The sequence below is a fragment of the Erithacus rubecula genome (assembly GCF_903797595.1).
Source record: "Erithacus rubecula genome assembly, chromosome: 1".
Taxonomy (NCBI): domain Eukaryota; kingdom Metazoa; phylum Chordata; class Aves; order Passeriformes; family Muscicapidae; genus Erithacus; species Erithacus rubecula.
The window spans coordinates 56,203,994-56,223,347 of record NC_136658.1 but is presented as its reverse complement, the minus strand read 5'-3'; the positions used below and the strand labels follow the sequence as shown (position 1 = coordinate 56,223,347).

General features: G+C 33.7%; 1 protein-coding gene across 1 annotated transcript in view; it reads right to left on the bottom strand.

The window, feature by feature from the left end:
* The window catches only part of MYCBP2 (MYC binding protein 2), a 173,487-nt gene that overhangs the window by 38,508 nt on the left and 115,625 nt on the right, over nucleotides 1-19,354 (bottom strand). The window contains exons 51-55 of the mRNA XM_079304272.1: nucleotides 17,012-17,128; nucleotides 16,073-16,213; nucleotides 7,704-7,928; nucleotides 6,677-6,809; nucleotides 3,871-3,996 (exon numbers count right to left, since the gene is read on the bottom strand). Of these exons, the coding sequence (XP_079160398.1) occupies nucleotides 3,871-3,996; nucleotides 6,677-6,809; nucleotides 7,704-7,928; nucleotides 16,073-16,213; nucleotides 17,012-17,128 (742 nt within the window). The remainder of the gene's footprint in view (nucleotides 1-3,870; nucleotides 3,997-6,676; nucleotides 6,810-7,703; nucleotides 7,929-16,072; nucleotides 16,214-17,011; nucleotides 17,129-19,354) is intronic.

Sequence of the window (19,354 nt, the reverse complement as noted above, 5' to 3'; positions counted from 1 at the left end):
TAAAGACTTATCAACATTTTGTACTACATGAAATATTTACCTTAATTATAAACCAGTGTTGCATAAAATATTGGAAATGTACCTCATGATTTGTCTACAGTGAAGAACACATACAAACCCAAAATACTGTCAATATAAAAATTAAAGTTGAACAAGTATACTTCTTTGGGAGCATTACCTCACATGCTTCTGAATCATGAAGAACTTAAAAAAACAAAACCAGAAAGATGCACTGTGGGATGATTAGTAGCTCGTAAGCAACTGAGAACAGCAATGTCAAAGCTGCAAAATGGACTGATGAGGCAGGTAAGGCTGACAAACTTACTCTGAAGCTGTGGCTGAGGCTGCTGGAAGGAAAGGGGCTGTCCGAACACAAATGGACTGTGGACAAGGGAAGAGGGAGGTTTTGCAGCTTGATCAAAGATGGAAGGAGCTGGGAGATTTGGCCGTGACTGAATGGAATTCAGTATGGCACTCAGTTGGTCACCTGTAGTGGGCAAAACAGTCAAAACTACAACCTGTTACCTGTCATTCTCCAGAAAGGCAGAGAAAAATGGTACTCAAAGGTTAAATGATGATAATAGAAAAAGCTCATAAACTTCATTTAGCCACATACAACTGTGGTTGTGGCTAAACATAAAAATCTCACTCCATGCATGGAAATAAAATTAATGTTTTTTAAGGATCATGGACACTTTACTGCAATTATTTTAAACATTTCAAAATAGAGATTTGTATTTGTCTTGCTAAAAAATGAAGAGCAGCCAAAGAAAAAAAAACAGAAATCCCTAGCATTTACAATAATACACACATGCAACAGTACATGCAGAAAAAACATTAGAAAAACTGATGAGAAAGGAAAGCTAACATGTAATTAGGCTTTGGCAAATGTATTTCTGTGACAATGCTTTGGTAAATATTTGCTCATTTTTGCAAATATTTTTAAAGTATTCTGTCAAGCTGTTTTTTGAGGTCAGATTGAAGGTAATTTAAAAAATCTGTAAGTACCACTTAAGAACTGGAACTGGTTTTCTGAAGAACTGCCTACATTTGCAGGGAGGCAAATGAAGGCCTTCAACAAACTATCATGTTAGAAACAAGAGTTGCAATTTGTGAATGCCAATTTTCAAAAAACCCTATGTGAGCATTAGAAATACATGATGCCTCAGTAGAGAAGGCCACACCATGTTTTAACTTGAAGTATACTTAGTAAAATGAGGTATGAGACACCAAGAATTTGAGAGAATCTCAGATTTGAACCATCACCAGATAAATTCTAACAATGTCATTTTATCCTGCAAATTCCTATATAGATTTTGACAGCTTTGCAGAAAACCTAATAAAAATTTTAGCAGCTAACAGAATTTACAACTCACAGAATTTACATTTTTTTTTAATTATTATCAGTTGTCTTTTTAAGGAATTAGAGAAAGACCAGAAGATGTATGAAACCCAGTATTACCTAAGAACTCCTAAGTTGTCTTGATATTTTAGGTTAAGAAATAAGACGACAAAAATGCCAGAAAATAGCTGGAATGCCCTTCTAAATAATCATCTACAGGAATCAATGAATCAGTTTTATTTCACTGTTTTGGAAGTAGCGTAACTAAAAACTAATGGAATCTATACTTCAGCAGCAATCATTCCTACCTTAAAAACATAGAAGTGATTGAACAACCTGGTCTAGAGGCGTTTGGATCTCTAAGGTCCCTTCCAAACCCCCAATTCTGTGATTTACATGTCTGACAAACTATTTTTCTTAAATGCAATGTGCCTAATTCCTAAAATGAGCAATTATTTTAAAGGGAAGAATATCTGAGAAGTTGAAAGTCATCTACCCACAACAATCAAATATGGAGTTGGGTAGGGCCAATTATGAAGAATATTAAGAACTTGCCTGTAACATAAAAGGCTGGAAGAGAGAAGACATAGCTGAATCAAACAGATTCTTTGTCAAGTCTTCTTTCTTGCAGGTAATACTGTAAACCTAAATTTAACAGTTTTACAGCAGGAAACTCTGTTACCTAGTGTAAAACTACACACCTATTATTGAGATCTTCACATTTGATTAGACATTTTGAAACACTTTGGATAGGACTGATTTTTAAATCAAAACTAGGCGTTCCTATAGAAGTAGTTTTAACAAACAAGCCCCTCCAAAAGAAGTGCTTCCTTCAGAAATTCTCCTAAGAGATCGTGCCTGTGCCTTCCATTATTTATTTTTCACAAAACTCAAAGCTTCTTAGACCTAAGAATACAGAAAGACTACATGTAAGTAATGGTACAGCTGAAGAATTCTATTTTTTGCAAAGTAAGACCATTATTCTTTCAATATGGTTGCTAACAACTCTCCACTCTTGGGCATTTCAGAAGGAAATACAGTACACTGAACGAAGTCATCTGGCTGAGTTTTTCATTCATGCTAAACAACACAGCTTGAGGATATGTTAAGAAAATAATGCATACAAAATAGTATGGAATTCAATGCCAGGAGTAGCTTCCAAATGTTTTTCTAACTATACTATACCAAAGAAACACATTAGAAACTGCTTAAGATACAGTAAAGAGAATCTCAATGTCTTCAGAAATCAGCATGTGTGTTAACATAGCATATTCATCTCTAAGATTTTATCTTTGGACAACACAGAATAAAACAACAGTTGTCTTAATATGTTTCTGCAGAAAAAAGAACAGACAATTTTTCTGCATTATTACACAATTAACATTGAGAGACAAGCTCTGATACTGCCTCACATCTTAGATACTTCCACTTCTGTGATTCCACCATTACTCTGAAATGAGTATGGATGAACTGGGAAAAGGAGGTTTAAAAGGCTCTATAAAACAAAAGGAAAATGCTATCTAGCCTTTGTCCAGAAAGAGGGTTTCCTATAACAATGCATGGATAAGTATGAACCACTCTTTACACAGTAAGCCACTGTAAAATGGTATAAAACTATTTCATGCTATTAGATTATTTAGGAATAATTATTTTCCTAATATTTTCTCCTTTAAAATAAGTTTTAAGTTCTTTTATTTAGGATACCATGAGGAAATACATACTGGTGCTAAAAAACACACAGCACACTGTAGGCCCCTATTTGCAGTGGCATAGACTAGAGCAGTATGAGAAAACAATGCCAGAGCTTCCTTGTTTCAGGAATGTTTCTCAAGAACCTCTGCCTACAGGCAAATCCCTTCTGTATTATTAAATCTGCTAGAACTAACCTAGAAATGAATAGAAGGCATGCAGATTGAGTTTATTTTTATGCCTTTTATATATATATATATGTGTGTATTTTTTTTTTATATAATGTGTTTAGATCTTCCTAACAAAATAAGCCATTATGAAAAGAAACAACTATTTTATATCAGTAAAAGAAACTAGATTTTATTTCTTTCCCAGCAGTTGTAACTGGTATCCACGTGATTCGAAGGTAACTTCAGTTTTACAACTCCTTTTTATAATTGCACAACAATTTTTAAATGGCATGTTTCATCTTATCAACCATTAAAGGCACTTAAAAAATTAGCACGGCAGATGACAAATGTTTCTGGACTTTTAAAAACATGTGCTTTCTAAATCAAATAATTTTCTAATCTTGTTTTACATGTATTTTTCATTTCCGCATTTCAGTTTTCCACTACAGAAATCCACAACTAACTTCCAAATCGTCGTTGATCCTTTTTATACAGAATACTTAAGACTGAGTGAAAATAAAGCAGAGAAAAAAGCAGTTTAACAGCATACAATTAATTATACTACTGCTTTGGAAAGGACCTCTGGTGCTTAAAATAGCAGAAAATGAGTAATAAAACAAGCAAAGTTAAGATAGACATAATTTTAAAAAAAGGAGTGCAAAAACATACCTTTGTTATTTCCAAGGCCATAATCAAACCCTTGTCCATTACTACAGCTTGTCCCCTTACTGAAAGCTTGTATTGAAAAAGGACTTGGGGGAGGAGTCTGCACATTTTGATCTAGAAGGACTTGCTCTGTAAAAAAAACACATCACTTAGGAGTTAGACTTGTCAATAACAGATTTACATTAGAAAGATGAGTCACAAAGCAAAAGAGTGATATTTATTTCCACTGATAGACTCTTCCTCTTGATTAAATTCTTGTCAAAAAAACCCACGTGTTCTTCAGAACTCATGCTCTTAAAATATAAAGACAGAGGACTTAATACCATGTAGACTGTTTTTTGTGTGACTGAGTTGCTGACAGTTATGCCATTATTTGACACTTGTTTTTTCCAGTAACATCATTCAGCAGTGTTTATTCTTTGGATAGCAATTGTTAAAATCACTTTGACAAAGCAAGGTGGAGAAAGGATAGTTTTCAGAGTGGCAAACTCAAGAGTTAATAAACATTTCATATTGGCTATCCCTGATGGTTCATGGGATACAAGACATTTTTTTCCTGACAGATTTATTTGTATCTGTAAATATGTATTATAATTTTGCTTTCTGCATGACACTAAAGCAACCTTCAACCCAAACCAACCTTAAGTATTTAATAGCATTAAAAACTACAGTAGAATTATAATAAATGAGACAGAATCCACTTGACTATTTAGATTTACAGAGAAATACCAAAATACCATTCCAACTGATAAGAAGAAAGCACTCAGAAGAAATATCCTACCTAAATGTAGGTTTAAAAGCTTGAGCTGGCACCTTATTTTTTTTTCCTTGTCAATATACTAAAATTAACATGGATTAAATTAAAAAAAAAAAATCACAACTCTTCAAAAAGTAATTTTTAAAAAACTGCATTTCAGGACAAAACTGCATTTCAGTTATGTGTGTTATTTCAGTTGAATATGTTGTTTACATAACATATTCAAGTTAAAAACAAATTACAAGAGAGAAAGCTGGAAATTTAAAGTCAATTTATAAAAGAAAGGTTCTAGAATTTTTTAATCAGAGGGTGCTCTAGATCTTGCTGTAGTATTTTAACTAGAAACCTGGCTAACAGATCTAGTTATTTAGACTTTTGCCTTGTCTGACAGAAATCCTACCTCATTATGGTAATTTAATTATAATTTTATTAAATAATGAAAATATGAATGTAATGTGAAATACAGTGCTATTCATGGATAAAAAATAGACATTTGCAAATCTAGCTAGAGCTCCTGCAGATCCTTACTATTTCCCTCTAGCAAAAGCATTGAAACTGGTGAAAAATTATTTCTCAATAATTGCACGACAAATACAAACAATCAATTTAAAATAACCTTCAGATATGGCCTAAGCTCACTAAGTTTTACATGGCACCGAGGTGCACTAGGAACCTAGAACAGGTTGAAAAATTTCAGTAATTGCAGCTGAATGAACTACTTTAGCTAGATGCACAAGAGACATCTATCTTGACCCTACTGTAAAAAGAGACTCATCTAGGAAAAATTAAAAATTGGTATAGTGAGGCACAGGATTTGGATCAGAAAGTTTCTAAGATGGCATTTCTATGAGCTGTATTGCAGAAATCCTACTACAGAGTTTTGTCCTCAAAGCCTGGAACTTGAATTTCTGTTTTTCTGTGAGAGCAATGCTATATATTAAGATGTCCCTCAGTAACAGTGCATAAATATCAAGAATTTAAAGACACACCTTCAAACAAGAGTCTTGTTTAAAGTCTTCCTGATTTGTGAATTCTTTCTTAGACCACACACATTGACAAACTTTAGACAATATTAAATGATAGGTCAATTGCTGAAGATGAAAAGACTACTTAAAAACGCAAAATACTGTCAAGTTACTTAAACGTATTTCTCAAAATAAGCACTCTGGAATGGAAATTTTTGCATACTGCTTAATTGATTTAATTTCAGAGAATTTATTTGCTACTGGAAAAGCAAACAACCCTGTATAAAAATAAAAAATTATGACTTTATCAACCCTATTATTGAATACATGTGCTTTCAACAATAAGGTACTGTTCCAATTCACAATTATTTAGTTTCTGGAATCTACTTGGGCTCTTTGAGCACCCCAGCACTTGACATTATCAGGCAACTAAAAATAGAAAAGCTGTTACTTCTAAGGAAGTGCTTAAAGAATTATGTAAACATTTATATATTTAATGAAAAACTCTTTCCCTTCTTTGCAGAACGTTTTATACCTGAAAGTCAAGCTGCAACAGTCTACAGAAAACACTTATGTTTTAGCAAGGAATCACTTTGTTCTAATACAGTAATGTGATGATAATTGCTAAGCGTTTCTATGTGTGAAATGAATTTCAGCACTAAATGCCAAAACAAAAAAAATGGCAGAGTCTATTCAAATGAAGAAATGATAGGCTGACATAAAAACACCAACAGAATATGACTGCTGAGGTCAAAACTTTTCATGAAGACACTTTTTGGAAAACAGATGCATTATTAAACAGATGCAAAATTACCCAGACAGCTAAAAGAAAAAAGATGGTTAAAATTATTGACCGTTATCATAACCAGCACAGAAGAAATCGTAAGGAGATATTTTAACTGCTTTTAAAAAAAATCATTTAAAGTATGTGTATAAACAGCTTTTAAGTCTGACTGAGCAACGTAACTCAAGTGAAAATACATAAACTAATGTTATACCTGTTCAAAACTCAGATCCTTCTTTACTTCTCCCATTCAGACTGCTTATTATTTCTAAGTTAATTAAAAAAAATAAAACAACCACTTGCCATCTTCATGTCGGAGGTACTGGTTTCCACCTCTGTCTCTAGCTAATGACCATGCCTCGCCTTCATCACTTTCACAGAACTCTACCATGCTGTTCTTATCCATCTGCACCCACGTACCTTCTGAATTAGTCACCTGGTGCACACACATAAAAAAGCAAAATTTATTGACTTCTCAAACAAATCAGTAGTATGATTCAGCAACTACTTACAGTATCTGGAAAACACATTACATTCCAATCTTTCTATTACAAAACAAATGTCAAAAAAGTTTCTTAAAATAAGGCCACAGCCTGAGGCAGACTGAAGTACCAAACCTATTTATGGCACATTTACATTTAGGAGTAAACCAAAAACTTTAGACCCATTTATGTTCAGAAGAAACAAAACACCAACATCACAACTTCACTAAGTCCACATAAGCCTAAATAAAAACTTGAGGGAAATAGTCACCAAAATACACCTTCTAATTGATAGTGGCAACAGGAGAATTATAATACCAAGATATACATGAAAGGTTTTCACAAGCATTAATTTTGTTCCTGATATTATATTTAGGAAATAGCATGACACACTTCATCCTTAAGCCCTTCTTAACCATAAAACACCATAACTGGACAACCCAGAACAATGACAATAGTTCAGCAACTAAATAAGTTAGTACAATCAGTACAGAAAAATAAGAATTAGTGAAATGGTTAGGTCTTAGAAAAACATTTTGTCAATGAAACAGAATTCTTTCAAAGAATAGGACAAAAAAGTAGATCAAGAAACAATTTTTAAAAGAATACTGTAACAGAAATACATTAGCAAGCACAGGTAACTGCAGTGCAATTTTAACATTATTCCAATGAATGCAAAAAGGCAAAAGACTGCATTAGTACTCATGATATCAACCAAGTTCAAAGGCCAGTATTGATCATAGGAGGGAAAAAGCAAACCTGTACAGAGGCAGATTCTTTTGTTGCAGTTACTACTGTTATATACTGGTATCTATGAAGACATGAACTGAAGCTACAAGGATCCATACCTCGCCCACTGCCTTGACTTTGTTTCCCAGAACTAACATTCCAATTGGGATACCTCTAAGGTTAGGGCAGCTTCTGATGTTGTGACCTGATGGGCCAGTCTTCACTACCTTGTACACTCCAGGTCCACCTCGAAGGAATGGCATGTCTTGTTCTTGCATCACTGCTTCCTGAGGGCAGTGTGAACTTAGGTCTTTGAAAAAATCATCAGCATTAGACCTAGATTCCTGAGAAATTAAAAAAAAGGCAAAACATAACAGAATAAAATCTATTAATACCATCTTTAAACTTCTGAGATAACAAATACTTACTTCAGGACTACAAAAGGTAAATTTCAAAGCTAAAGAAGATTCTAGTTATGATGCTAATTTTAGTGGGCAGTGTGGAACAACTAACTATCATTAACTGAATTACTCCTGACATTATTCTTAAAGCAAAAGTGGTAAAAATGTAACCCTTTATATAAAAATAATAGCTCATATCTAACATTAGATACAAATTATTTAATCTAACTGCTTTCACTTCATCCTCATTGACATTTCTCAGGATACACCTTCATTCCTCCTGCTCTGTTTGTGAAATTTTTTTAGTCTGGGGCTATGGAAAGGGAATTTCAGTATTACCTCCATAAGACATGCTTCTTTTTTTGATTTTATGTTTGGAATATATTGTTAATTTAGAGTCAAGGCAAAATTATGACAAAAGAGGAACAGCAATACCACAGATTTTAAATGCACATGTAAGTATTAGTGTGAATTTATTGTTTCCACAATGACAATAAAATGTCCAGCAAATTCATTCCACCTCATACTATTTGCTGATTAAATATATATCCAAACCTTAAGTAAGAAAACACTTTGAAGTAAAAAAAATAGTTACTAAAAGAAGAGAATAATTAGCATAGATTTTTCAGCCAGCAACAGCTTAAAGTTTTTGTATAAAAAGCTGTAAAACATGGGAGTAACAAATGTGCATTTATTTCAGAAGAATGCAAGTAAGAAGTGGGAGCAAGTTCTATTACACTGGAAGTCACAGGTGCTTTTAAAGGAACATTTGAAAGTTACAAACTACATAATATCCTACTGGATGAAGCCAGCGGTTCACCACATTCAGTCCACTGTGCTCTGCAACAGGAGATGCTCTTTAGAAGCAGCATAAAAATCTTTATTACTGATCTGTTCCTTATATACCAACAGCATTTAAAACCTTTTTATTATGGATGCTACAGGGCATACTCTATTTTTTTAGTGTTTATTTATGAATCTAGTTTCTCAAAATTTATTTCGTCTGAATATGCTGATACTTTCTGCCTTGACAATTGCCTTGACAATTTAAAAACACCTTCCAGCAGTTCACTTCCTGCTGTGAGAAGAATACATTTTTTGTCAGGTTTAAACCCAACTTCTGGTTATGTTATTTACTTTTAAATGAATGCAATTTCCTCTGATCTCTTTAATTATCATATTTTAACCTTTTTTTTTGGCATGGAAGTCTGTACACTGTACTCAGACTAATACAGCAATTTTTTTCAAGAAGCCTTTATACAAAAATGATTCTGCTATGTAAATATGTAACTTACAAAGCAAGTTAATTCAAGCTGAAATAAACTGGTTTGAGAAAAAAAAAAATTAAACATAGTTTAGATCTTGACATAATGAAGTCTGCTATTCTGGGGAAAAAAGATCAGTGGACAACCAGGTTTTAAAATCTCTAAGCCAAAATGCACAACATGTTATCGTGTTCATTACAAAGTTAATAAAAAAAAATCATCCATCTCAAAATATTACAGATCTGTTATTTATATAAACACTTTTACAGTCAATTTAAACAGCTTAACTGTACATAACATATCTTGTTATAGAATTAAATAACTAAAACCACCCAAATGTTAAGAATGGGCAGAGTATTTACCAAATATCTGTGTCTTTACTCACACAAATATCATCACATTAGATGCTGCAACTTTTATGTGGAGCCTCCAAACACAGAAAAAATTTTACCAGTAAATTCTGCTCTAAAGGAGAATGAAAAGCTTTCTTATGTTACTGGGTCACCTCTCTGAATTTCTGATTTAGTTAGTTAAAAAAGGAAAGTGCTACTCATGAATTAATAAAAATTCAAGAATCTGCCCTGGTATTTTTTTCTCATTTTAGAAGAAAGAGACAGAGATACATCACTGAACACAAATCTGCTATTTCCTATAAAAATAATTCACAGTAAAACAGACTTCAAAGAATATTCAGCATAAAGTTGAGTCATAAGGTGCATTCTGAAAACATGAGGTACAGTGTGACTGTTCCTGTAATTTAACTCACCTTAGAGGGTAAAGCTTTGGAAGTCCATGAAAAAAAGTCCAAATCCCTTACTTCTTGGCTAGCATTAAAGATATTCTGAGCAACAAAGTTTGAAAAAAAGAGACATATATCAACAAAGAAATGGGAACAAAGAAATATTGGAGGAAGAAGCTCAAGATACTACAGTGCAAACTTTCTCCTGAAGTAAATTTACTAGTAGAATATTTTGCAAAAGGGGAAAGTTTTGTTTTCCTAATCAAGTCACCTGAGTCCATTGCTCACCATGGCAAATCATCCATTACACAGAAACAGTTTAGTATGTCAAAAGCTCAAAATGGATGTAGTGTGTCATGCCATTTACTGAAATTAAGAGCCAGACATCTCTTACAAAGCTTGAGACTTCACACACAGAAAAATCTCATTTCTGTTACAAAGAAGCAGTAGTTGGTCCCGTCACAAGCCAGTTTTCTAATGAGATGGTCTCCTGTTCTGAAAGATGATTTCAACCAGTGCAGGACAACTGCACACAGAATTTTTGTCACCCAGTCAGAATCAAGGAGATGTAGAAGGACTAAACTCTCTGTTGCAGAAAGGAGTTTACTTGCACAGCATGATTTTACCAGTTTGCACATCAAAATCATTCTTTTTACCAGAGCCAGAAATGTCAGTGCTATATGGAGAACAATTGCTAACATTTCATTTGTTTTGTAAAACATACAATGCATTAACTAGTTTGCTATGAGTAATCATAAACCAAATACAGCTGCCAGACAGACATCACTAATTTTATAACCAACTGCCCACACTATAGAAATAAGCACTGCTGTTCTGTTTGATTTTTCCTCCCACAGTACAGTGAGGACAGCATTTTTTAATAATTGAAAAACATGAAAAAGAAGCCATCTTTTCTCCATAAGCTAGTTTCTAGTAATTTTTAAGAAATTTTCACTGTTTCTGTCAAATGAAAGAATAGTATACATACAGCAGTACTAACAATCATATTTATGATGAAATCCCTTTGACAAAGCACCCATTTCATCCACATGGGTAGAAGTATCAAAATCTAATTCCCTATCCCATCCTGATATGGGAATCAAATGAAATCCCTGCTCAGCAGCCACATGAAAATTTAACAGTAGATAAGGCAGTAAATCCTTTCAGGCAGAAGCAAGTACAAAACACCTTGGCATGCTTCATCTGTATTTCTTGAAAAAGTACTAACGTTAAAAGTAAGTAAATCTACACTTTTATCACAGGATAGAAGCAAATGATCTACTATATATTGCTTGCAAACATCAAGGTTCAATATATCTGCCATTTTGACAAAGAGAGGGAAGTTGTCACAACACCAGCATTTCTTTAGAACTGCGCTCCTTTACCCAGAACTGAAGGAGGTTGCTATGCACTAGTGATGTAAGCTCTGGGGCACTGGGGAAGGTGGGAGGGTGTTAGACAGGGAGACAAGCAAAGTAAAGGCTTATCAGTTTGGCATAAAATTATAGCAACTATAAAAAGCCTACATGTGCCTAATGAGTGTATTTCATAGGCACCCAACCTACTTAAACTGTCTGATTCAATTACTTTGCAGCATCTCATTTGTTCTGATGGACTTCCACTGAGAAACATGGGCTACTCATACCTAAAATATTTAGGTATCATTTAAAAGATCTATTTTTCCACATCATATAGCTCTCTGTGCCAAACATATAAGGGAAACCAACAGCAGTGAAGCAGGACTATGCTGGCCTAAAAACACCAAGAAGATCAAACTAGAAGCTCCCCTTTGCTCTGTGAGCTTGAGAACTTCCTGGATATTCTAACACTGTATACTAGTCTAGATAAATAGATCAGGCATCTGTTTGACGACAAAGTTTTCATTCTGAAGCAACTACTAGACAGAAGCTTTGAATTCAGCCCTTATGCTATCATCTGTAGATTTAGTTAATGCTTTCCTTCAAGACTTTACTTTCCAAGATCTAAAACTAATTTTAGAAATTCATACTTTTCCCAATAAATTTTAAGTTTCAGAGATTAAAAAAAAAAGATTTGTTTTGCCATGAAAAATCATTAGACCATTAGGAAATATTTAAACCTCAGTTATTATTTTTCAAAACTAAGACTTATCTTAAAAAATTATCTTGACATTTTATCCAACACAGTCTTGCTTTCCATCATGCTTAAAAGAAATCTTTTGTCAATGTCCTTCAGTGTTTCCACAGAATATTCAGCTTTCTGAGCTTGTGATCAAGCACTGGAGCCTACATACTAATTTTGATTCTTTCTTCCATTGCAAAACGGTTTAAAAAACTTGCAATTTCTCAATCCTCGATTGCTTGTGCTGGTTGGGGAATGTAATCTTGTAGCTGGGTACACCAGGGTACAATATTCCTTCTTATAAAGTTTGAAATTTAAAATGAACTAATGGGAACTTACTTAGAATGTGATTTTTTTAAAAGACAAATTCTGGATAAATTTCTAAGATAAATTTCTATTTCCTCCTAGTGTGCACTGTTTTTATCACTGTACCTTTCTACTAAATACCATGTGTAAGCACGAATAAATAGCTGTAGTAAATTCTACATAAGGAATTTTACAAGTATTGTTTCAAAAACAGATACCTGAACACGTAAGACAGAAGGAAAGATAGCTACCAGAGATGGAAACAGCTTATCCAAAGTCACAATCTATTAAATTCACAATCTCATAATTCTATTACCCACAATGGATTGGATGCACAATTTCAGATCATGGGTTGTAAAGTAATTCCTTGTGAAAGGACAAGAGAAACAGAAGAAGAGCTGAAGATTTTCTAAGAAGGTAAATGACCAAATAAATAAAACCTGCTAACTACCATGGATTTCTCCTTTCCTATGATCACTTATCTTAATAGCTCTGATAAAAATAGAGATAGTGCATTTATGAGATCCACAATATTCAGTGTTTGCTTTATCATAAAATACCTAGTTAACTTAATACCTAGCTAATAAACATATATAAAATGCAGATACAAAATACACACCAAGATGGAAAGATATCATAATTAATATTGCTGAGAACCTGTACTGTTGTTCACCTGCTCACTGTTCCATAACACAGTGAAGAAACAGAGTAACTAAAACTTTTAAAAGAAGCTTTTACATGTTTTCCAAAATGTACTGAGAAATTTTATTTACTTAAGCCTGTATATTTAAACATGAAAAAGCAATGCATTTGAAGATGACAATTCTGCACACTCAAGAGAGTTGAATAGAAAATGGAGTCTGGTAGAAGTAATGTGACATAACATATTTGAACAGGGAATACACAGCCTAACTCAGGCATTTGATTTTCCCTGTGCATTTTCAGTCACACAAGAGACTTTCTCCAGTCTTCCTATCAGGCCAAAACTGGTTGAACAGCTTGGCTCCAAAAAATCTCACACAGTGACAATTTCTTTTACTGCATTCTGCTCATCATGTCATTCAGCTACTCAAAACAACAGGATTGAGGAGATATGAATTATATCACAATTTAATCTAAGAAAACTTCAGCATTTATTACCTAATTGAAGATCCTTTTTGACATAAGTCAATATTCTCTAGAGGACTGCAAAAATCAAATTTGACAACTTACAAACAGTCCTTTTTTTGGACAATTCAGAGAGAATAAGTATAATTTGAAATATTTTCAACCTAGTCGTCATCATAAAAAAGGTTTTAAGACTTCCTACCAAGAAAGCAGTATCTATGCAGAGGAAGTATCTAGTAAGAAAGCAGTACATGCTAGACTAGAATGCTGTAAAGACTTAAGGCATTCAAAAGTCAGCCTCTGAACCTTGACTTACTTTTTGTCACCTTTAAGAAAGAAAATGCTAGAAAACTAATTTTTTTCATTTTTCCTCTTATTATATGAATTAAATCAGCAAATCTTACTGCTAATATATAGTCATAATGAAATCAAATAGTTTCAGGACATGTTAAGTCCTCTTAAAAACCTCAAAATGAGAGCCATGGAAGGAAACCTTTCTGAAATTATCTCAAAACATGTTTCTTGCACATGCCTGCATTGTTTTAAGAGTTGTTTTCATAATCCTTATGCTATGTTGGCTGCCACTTACAGAGCAGAAACTAAGAAAGCATGTGACTTTTAACTTATGTCAGTCAAGAGATGTGACTGGCAACCCTAAAGATAATTAAGCATATCTAAGAGCTTCTAACAGGCTAAATGGCAGCAAAACTAATTCACAAGAATGTTTAAAAACACACAAAACGAAGAGAGGATATTTTATCTGAACTTTATAGACACAGAGAATTAAAAGCTTGAAAACTGAATGTTGTTCTTCACATTTGATTGTACCTCACCTCCTTATTCATGGGAAATTTGAATTCTCAAAATTATATTGTCAAGATTCAGTGTTCAGTTATTCATGGCAGACATGCCTTTTCAGGCTTTTCTCAAGGAGCACAGCATATGCTTTTCCCTAGAACTACATGTACACCAGAACTGTATGAAATATGCGAACCAATAAGTTCTTGCTAACCACAGACAAACTGCTGAGCTCAAAAATATTCCCTTCAACAAGGGAATATCAACAAGATATTGAAGATTAACTGAAAAAAAAAAACCAAAAAAAACCCAAACAACCAAAAGACCACACAACTATGAAAAAATCTACCAGACTATAATAGTCATCTAGAGATACAACATTTACTGAAGTTAGTTACTTAGCCAAGATGAACTCACTTTTACCACAGGTGAGCTGCACAACTACTGCACAGAAATATTAATATTTCATGGAAGTATAATACAGCAATTTTATAATAGCTACCAATTTCTAAGGCAAAAAAATACAGGCAAAATTTTAAACAATCTAATTTTGATCATGTTTTCAAATATTCTACAAGAGACTAGAAAAACACTGTGATGACAGGCATATTTGAGTGACTGTTTCTGAGTACAGAAATAATTTGCTTCCCAAATGCAAAATTAAAATAATTTCCCAGACAAGGATTGTATTGAAAGAAATCCATAAATAGAAATATGTCAACAAATGATTTATAGACAAGAAGACTGATTCACATCATGTAACAGTGTCTGGCAGAACAGACACAGGGTATTATGAATTTCCAGATTTAGCTACTAGCAACTAGCCCAATTTCACTCAGTTTTTGTATTACCAAAAAACATGAACAGTGTGATATTCATGGTTGCAGTGTTTAATTTAATGAAATAGCTCTCAACTATCTTCAATATCAGCACAGGTCACTCAGATAACATGATAAATCAAATCTAAATAGCAGCATCAACTAGATCTGATTCTCACATTCTTCCCAGAAGAAAACAAGATATTGTCCACTCAGGGGAATGCATGAAAACAGATGAACGAGCCAGAAAGGCATGCATTTTCATGAATTTTTTGAGAAACACTGGTTTGGATAATACAATTTTTCCTTTTTTGTCTTTCACATTTTTCAAAAAACTGTAATTAGTTATCAGAAAAGGCATAACCTTTAAACCGTAGTGATTATGATCACCATTAAAGTTATTCAAATAAATTAGGTTTACTCTCATTATAAATTCAATGTTTGTCTTGAAGCCCTGGGATTCTTTGATTAACTAATTAAGTGGTAACTCAAGGATTCAGGTACAAAACTCACAAAAAACATGCACAAAACCCAGAGCCTAAAGAACTTTTTGTTTGGTTGTTTTTTTTTTTAAAGCATCAATTACATTGATTCACTGAAGGCTGCAAGCCTCCTCTGAAATCATGGCACCAGTGGACCACTTCAAAGACAATCCCAAATAGCATCAGAAACACCTGGTGCAGACCACAATCAATACTGTCAGCTTTTGTTACAGCAGTCCCTGCACTTCTGTTTCTCTTCCAGGAGAAGAGGCCTCAACATAAAAAGCCTCATATCTTTCTACACTCCACCCTCATTACAAAGCAGCCCTCCAAAAGGCAAACACATAAAAAGTTGTATTTGATAACTGAAATATTGTTTACCTCAGTACTTTTAGCAGCCTTAATTAAAGAAAGTCTTGTAATGAGGATAGAGTGTACTTTTGGATATTTTTCAAAGGCACCTTTTACTTACGTCAACAGGTACCAGAAGGCTCTTGCCAAGATGTTGGTTAAAAGACAGACACCAGGCTTCAGTGTAACCATTCATGTTAGGAACATACTTCTTTATTGTTTCATCATTCAGCCTCAGCCAAACACCATCATCATTGTGGATCTATGGGAAACAAGCAACAAGAACGAGCCATGCCCTCCTGTAACTGTTCTGTAGCTAGCAAGGATTAACAGACTTCAGGCAGATAACAGCAGCAAAGAAGCAATGAGCCTTACAATGCTGATACAACATAAGTAGATATAAAGAGGAATATTGACAAAATCAGAATTCCAAAGCAATGGAGAAGCATATCTTTTTATAAGTCAAGGTGTGAAGGTAAATTTAAATTGGATCATGCAGTAATAAGAATTGCTTTGAAATAAAAGAGCAAAGAAAGTCAAGCCTTCATAAGCTTTATAAATGCCCCACTTCTCATCTTCCCATTGCTGGTATGACTGGTACTTTCCACTGCTGGTAAATGGCAAAAATATTCCTTGCATATGAAGTTACATTGTAAGAAAAATACATGCAGAGTAGTCTAACATACTAGTAGTGATCTTTCAAACATCTAAGTGAAAGATGCAATAAGAAGGACATCTACATCTGAATTTTTGTGTAGAGTTATGGTAAGTAGTGAAATAGTAAGTAGTGAAAAGCTAAATCTTAAGAGTTATTACTGTAAGATGAACTCTAGGAATTTTCTTTCCTTGTATCCGTCTCAAATGTTTGTTACACAGGTTCTGAAGTAAGTAAATTAAAGGAAAGGACAGCTTGAAAAACTAAATTAGTAAATTTAGATTTTTGCAATTTATGATCTTAAGTTGTGTATGTCAACATTTAAGCATGGAAAAACCCCCATTATTTGCATGAATTAGCTTTACATCTTAGCTCAATTTTCAACAGCAATGTCTTATTGATTACCTCGTCAATGAAAGTGATGGATCCATTGACTTTCACTATGCCTATCTGCTCACTCTGAAGGGAAGGGTGGCTACGGATACGAAGCCCTGCACTGTCCTTGGCCACAAATTTGCGAACCTAAGAGAAGCAAAGAAAGACAGTAAGGAAGAAAAAAAATTGGAACAGAGCTCTCAGAGTAAAAAGAAATAGGTTTAACAGATTCTGAAATGCCAGTGACAAGACAGCAGTCTTAAGAGTTACAGTTTGTTGCTAGTTTCCCATGGCTGCTGTGTATAACTTCACTTTTTTTCTATAATCAATAAAATTATAATAATGTTCCAAAAAAGCATAATGTAAGCATGAATTGGCTTGGAAATACTTCTATTATAACCTTCAATAATCAGTACAAGCTTCTGATATTTTTAACACAAACATTTCATTAACTGCTGGAAATTTTGACAGATTTGCATTTTCAAATTTATTATTTCTCCTAACTGATCAGCCTGGGAGTACCACTTCTTAGTTATAGCATTCTGTAGTATTCTCTTTAGTCAGTTTTTTTACCAAAATTTGGATATTTTCCTTAGCTGAAGAGTTTAACTAGCCATTTTAAAATAACTTTATCTTTCTACTTCATTTTTCAATTAGCTATTTCAATTGCTTCCTTTTTTCACAGGAAGGTTAGAGCAGTCTTGCTATTATCTGGACTTACTACAGCACTCCAAAATCTCCTACTTATTACTCACAATCACTTTTTTACCATTCCAACATTATCAGGCACTTGTCCTGAGAGAACAAATGTAAGCCATCCTATTGGTCTCTTAAAACCAGAGATGCATGTATTTTATCCATATGGTATAAAACCATTTTCTTGAAAGGTTATTTTCAAACTCCACGGGTAAGAGTGATAAAAACATCAATGGAAACACATATTTAATCTATAATAACATAAAGCACAAAATGATATGTAAGGAACAAACTCAGTGATACATAATGAAAGTTAACACCTTAAGTGCATGAACCTTTTTTCCCTAAAGAAATTATTTAAGAAATTATATTTATTCTGAGGCTAATTTAAAAAACAAAATATGAACCCAAAAAAACCAATACCAGAAGCATGTAAAGGATTTCATACATAAATTACTCCAAAACATGAAAGGTTTCGCATATTAACAGTCCTCATCATAATAATAACTGGATTCCCATAATAATTGGATTCTCGCAACAGACTAAACTAAGACTTACAACATTCTTGTAAAAGTATAAAGCTGAATCACTGCTGACAGCATTCTAAAAACAGACAAGCCAAAAACAAACTCTTGCAAATTAGGGATCCTTGCATCATGCTACTTCAGAAAATCATTATGACAATTTGGTAGAACTTGGATTAAAATCTTTAATTTAAAGGAAAAACTCATATTACAGATTATGAGTAGGCACAGGCCTGAAAAGAGCCTTCTTCCTTTTTGCAACAGCTAACCTAACTAGTTAATAAAAAACTTCAACCCACAACTAGAAATTGCTTAAGGATCAGATCCACTGACACACAATACAATAACAAACAGATTAGGAAGTCCTCTTATGCTGATTTCTGACCATGATGAAACATTTTATCATCCGTGTCTTCTTTCTGATACAGCACCTCTTTGCTAGGAATATTTCTGTACAGCACAGTGGTTTTATAACTCTGTAACACCTCCATAGGCAGTTCTTCCATGGAGTATCTACAAATCAGATTCCAACTGAAAAACTGACTAAGGCAGAAAGGCTTAGGCAATTAGGATGTGCATCATCCCTACAGAGCACAGCAGTTTTCAAGAGCTGCGCTGCTGTGCTTCTTTATTTGACAAATCTGCAAAGAGGTACATATCACACAAGAGAAAGGGATGTTGTATAGGATAAAGTAACCTTAACAAGGGCGTTATCTTCTACAAAGGGGTGAGAAAACCAAACCCAGCAGAGGTTTTGGGTTTGGTGATTGGTTTTTGGTTTTGCAATTGATGCTAGCTACTTGTTGTGTCAGAACAGTAGAAACATGTTAGCAACCAATCATTCTGGTACCAGTCCTACACCTTCAAATTTAGCTAAATTAGGATAATTTTCTTCTAGCAGATTCGATTCCAACTACCCTGAATTACACCACATAGCTTGAAAAATAATGTGGAATGAAGTTTCCTACAAGTTCATTAATTTAAGCTTTGCAGCAGCTAATAAGGAGGCAGCAATTCTTACTGGTCATATACCCCAGGTTGAATACAGATCACTACATAGTCTCCTTCAGATTTTTCAACTGACTTCAAATAACAGATAATGAAGAACACACATATAAAATCATAACACAGTACCCATTTTCAGATTGCAATT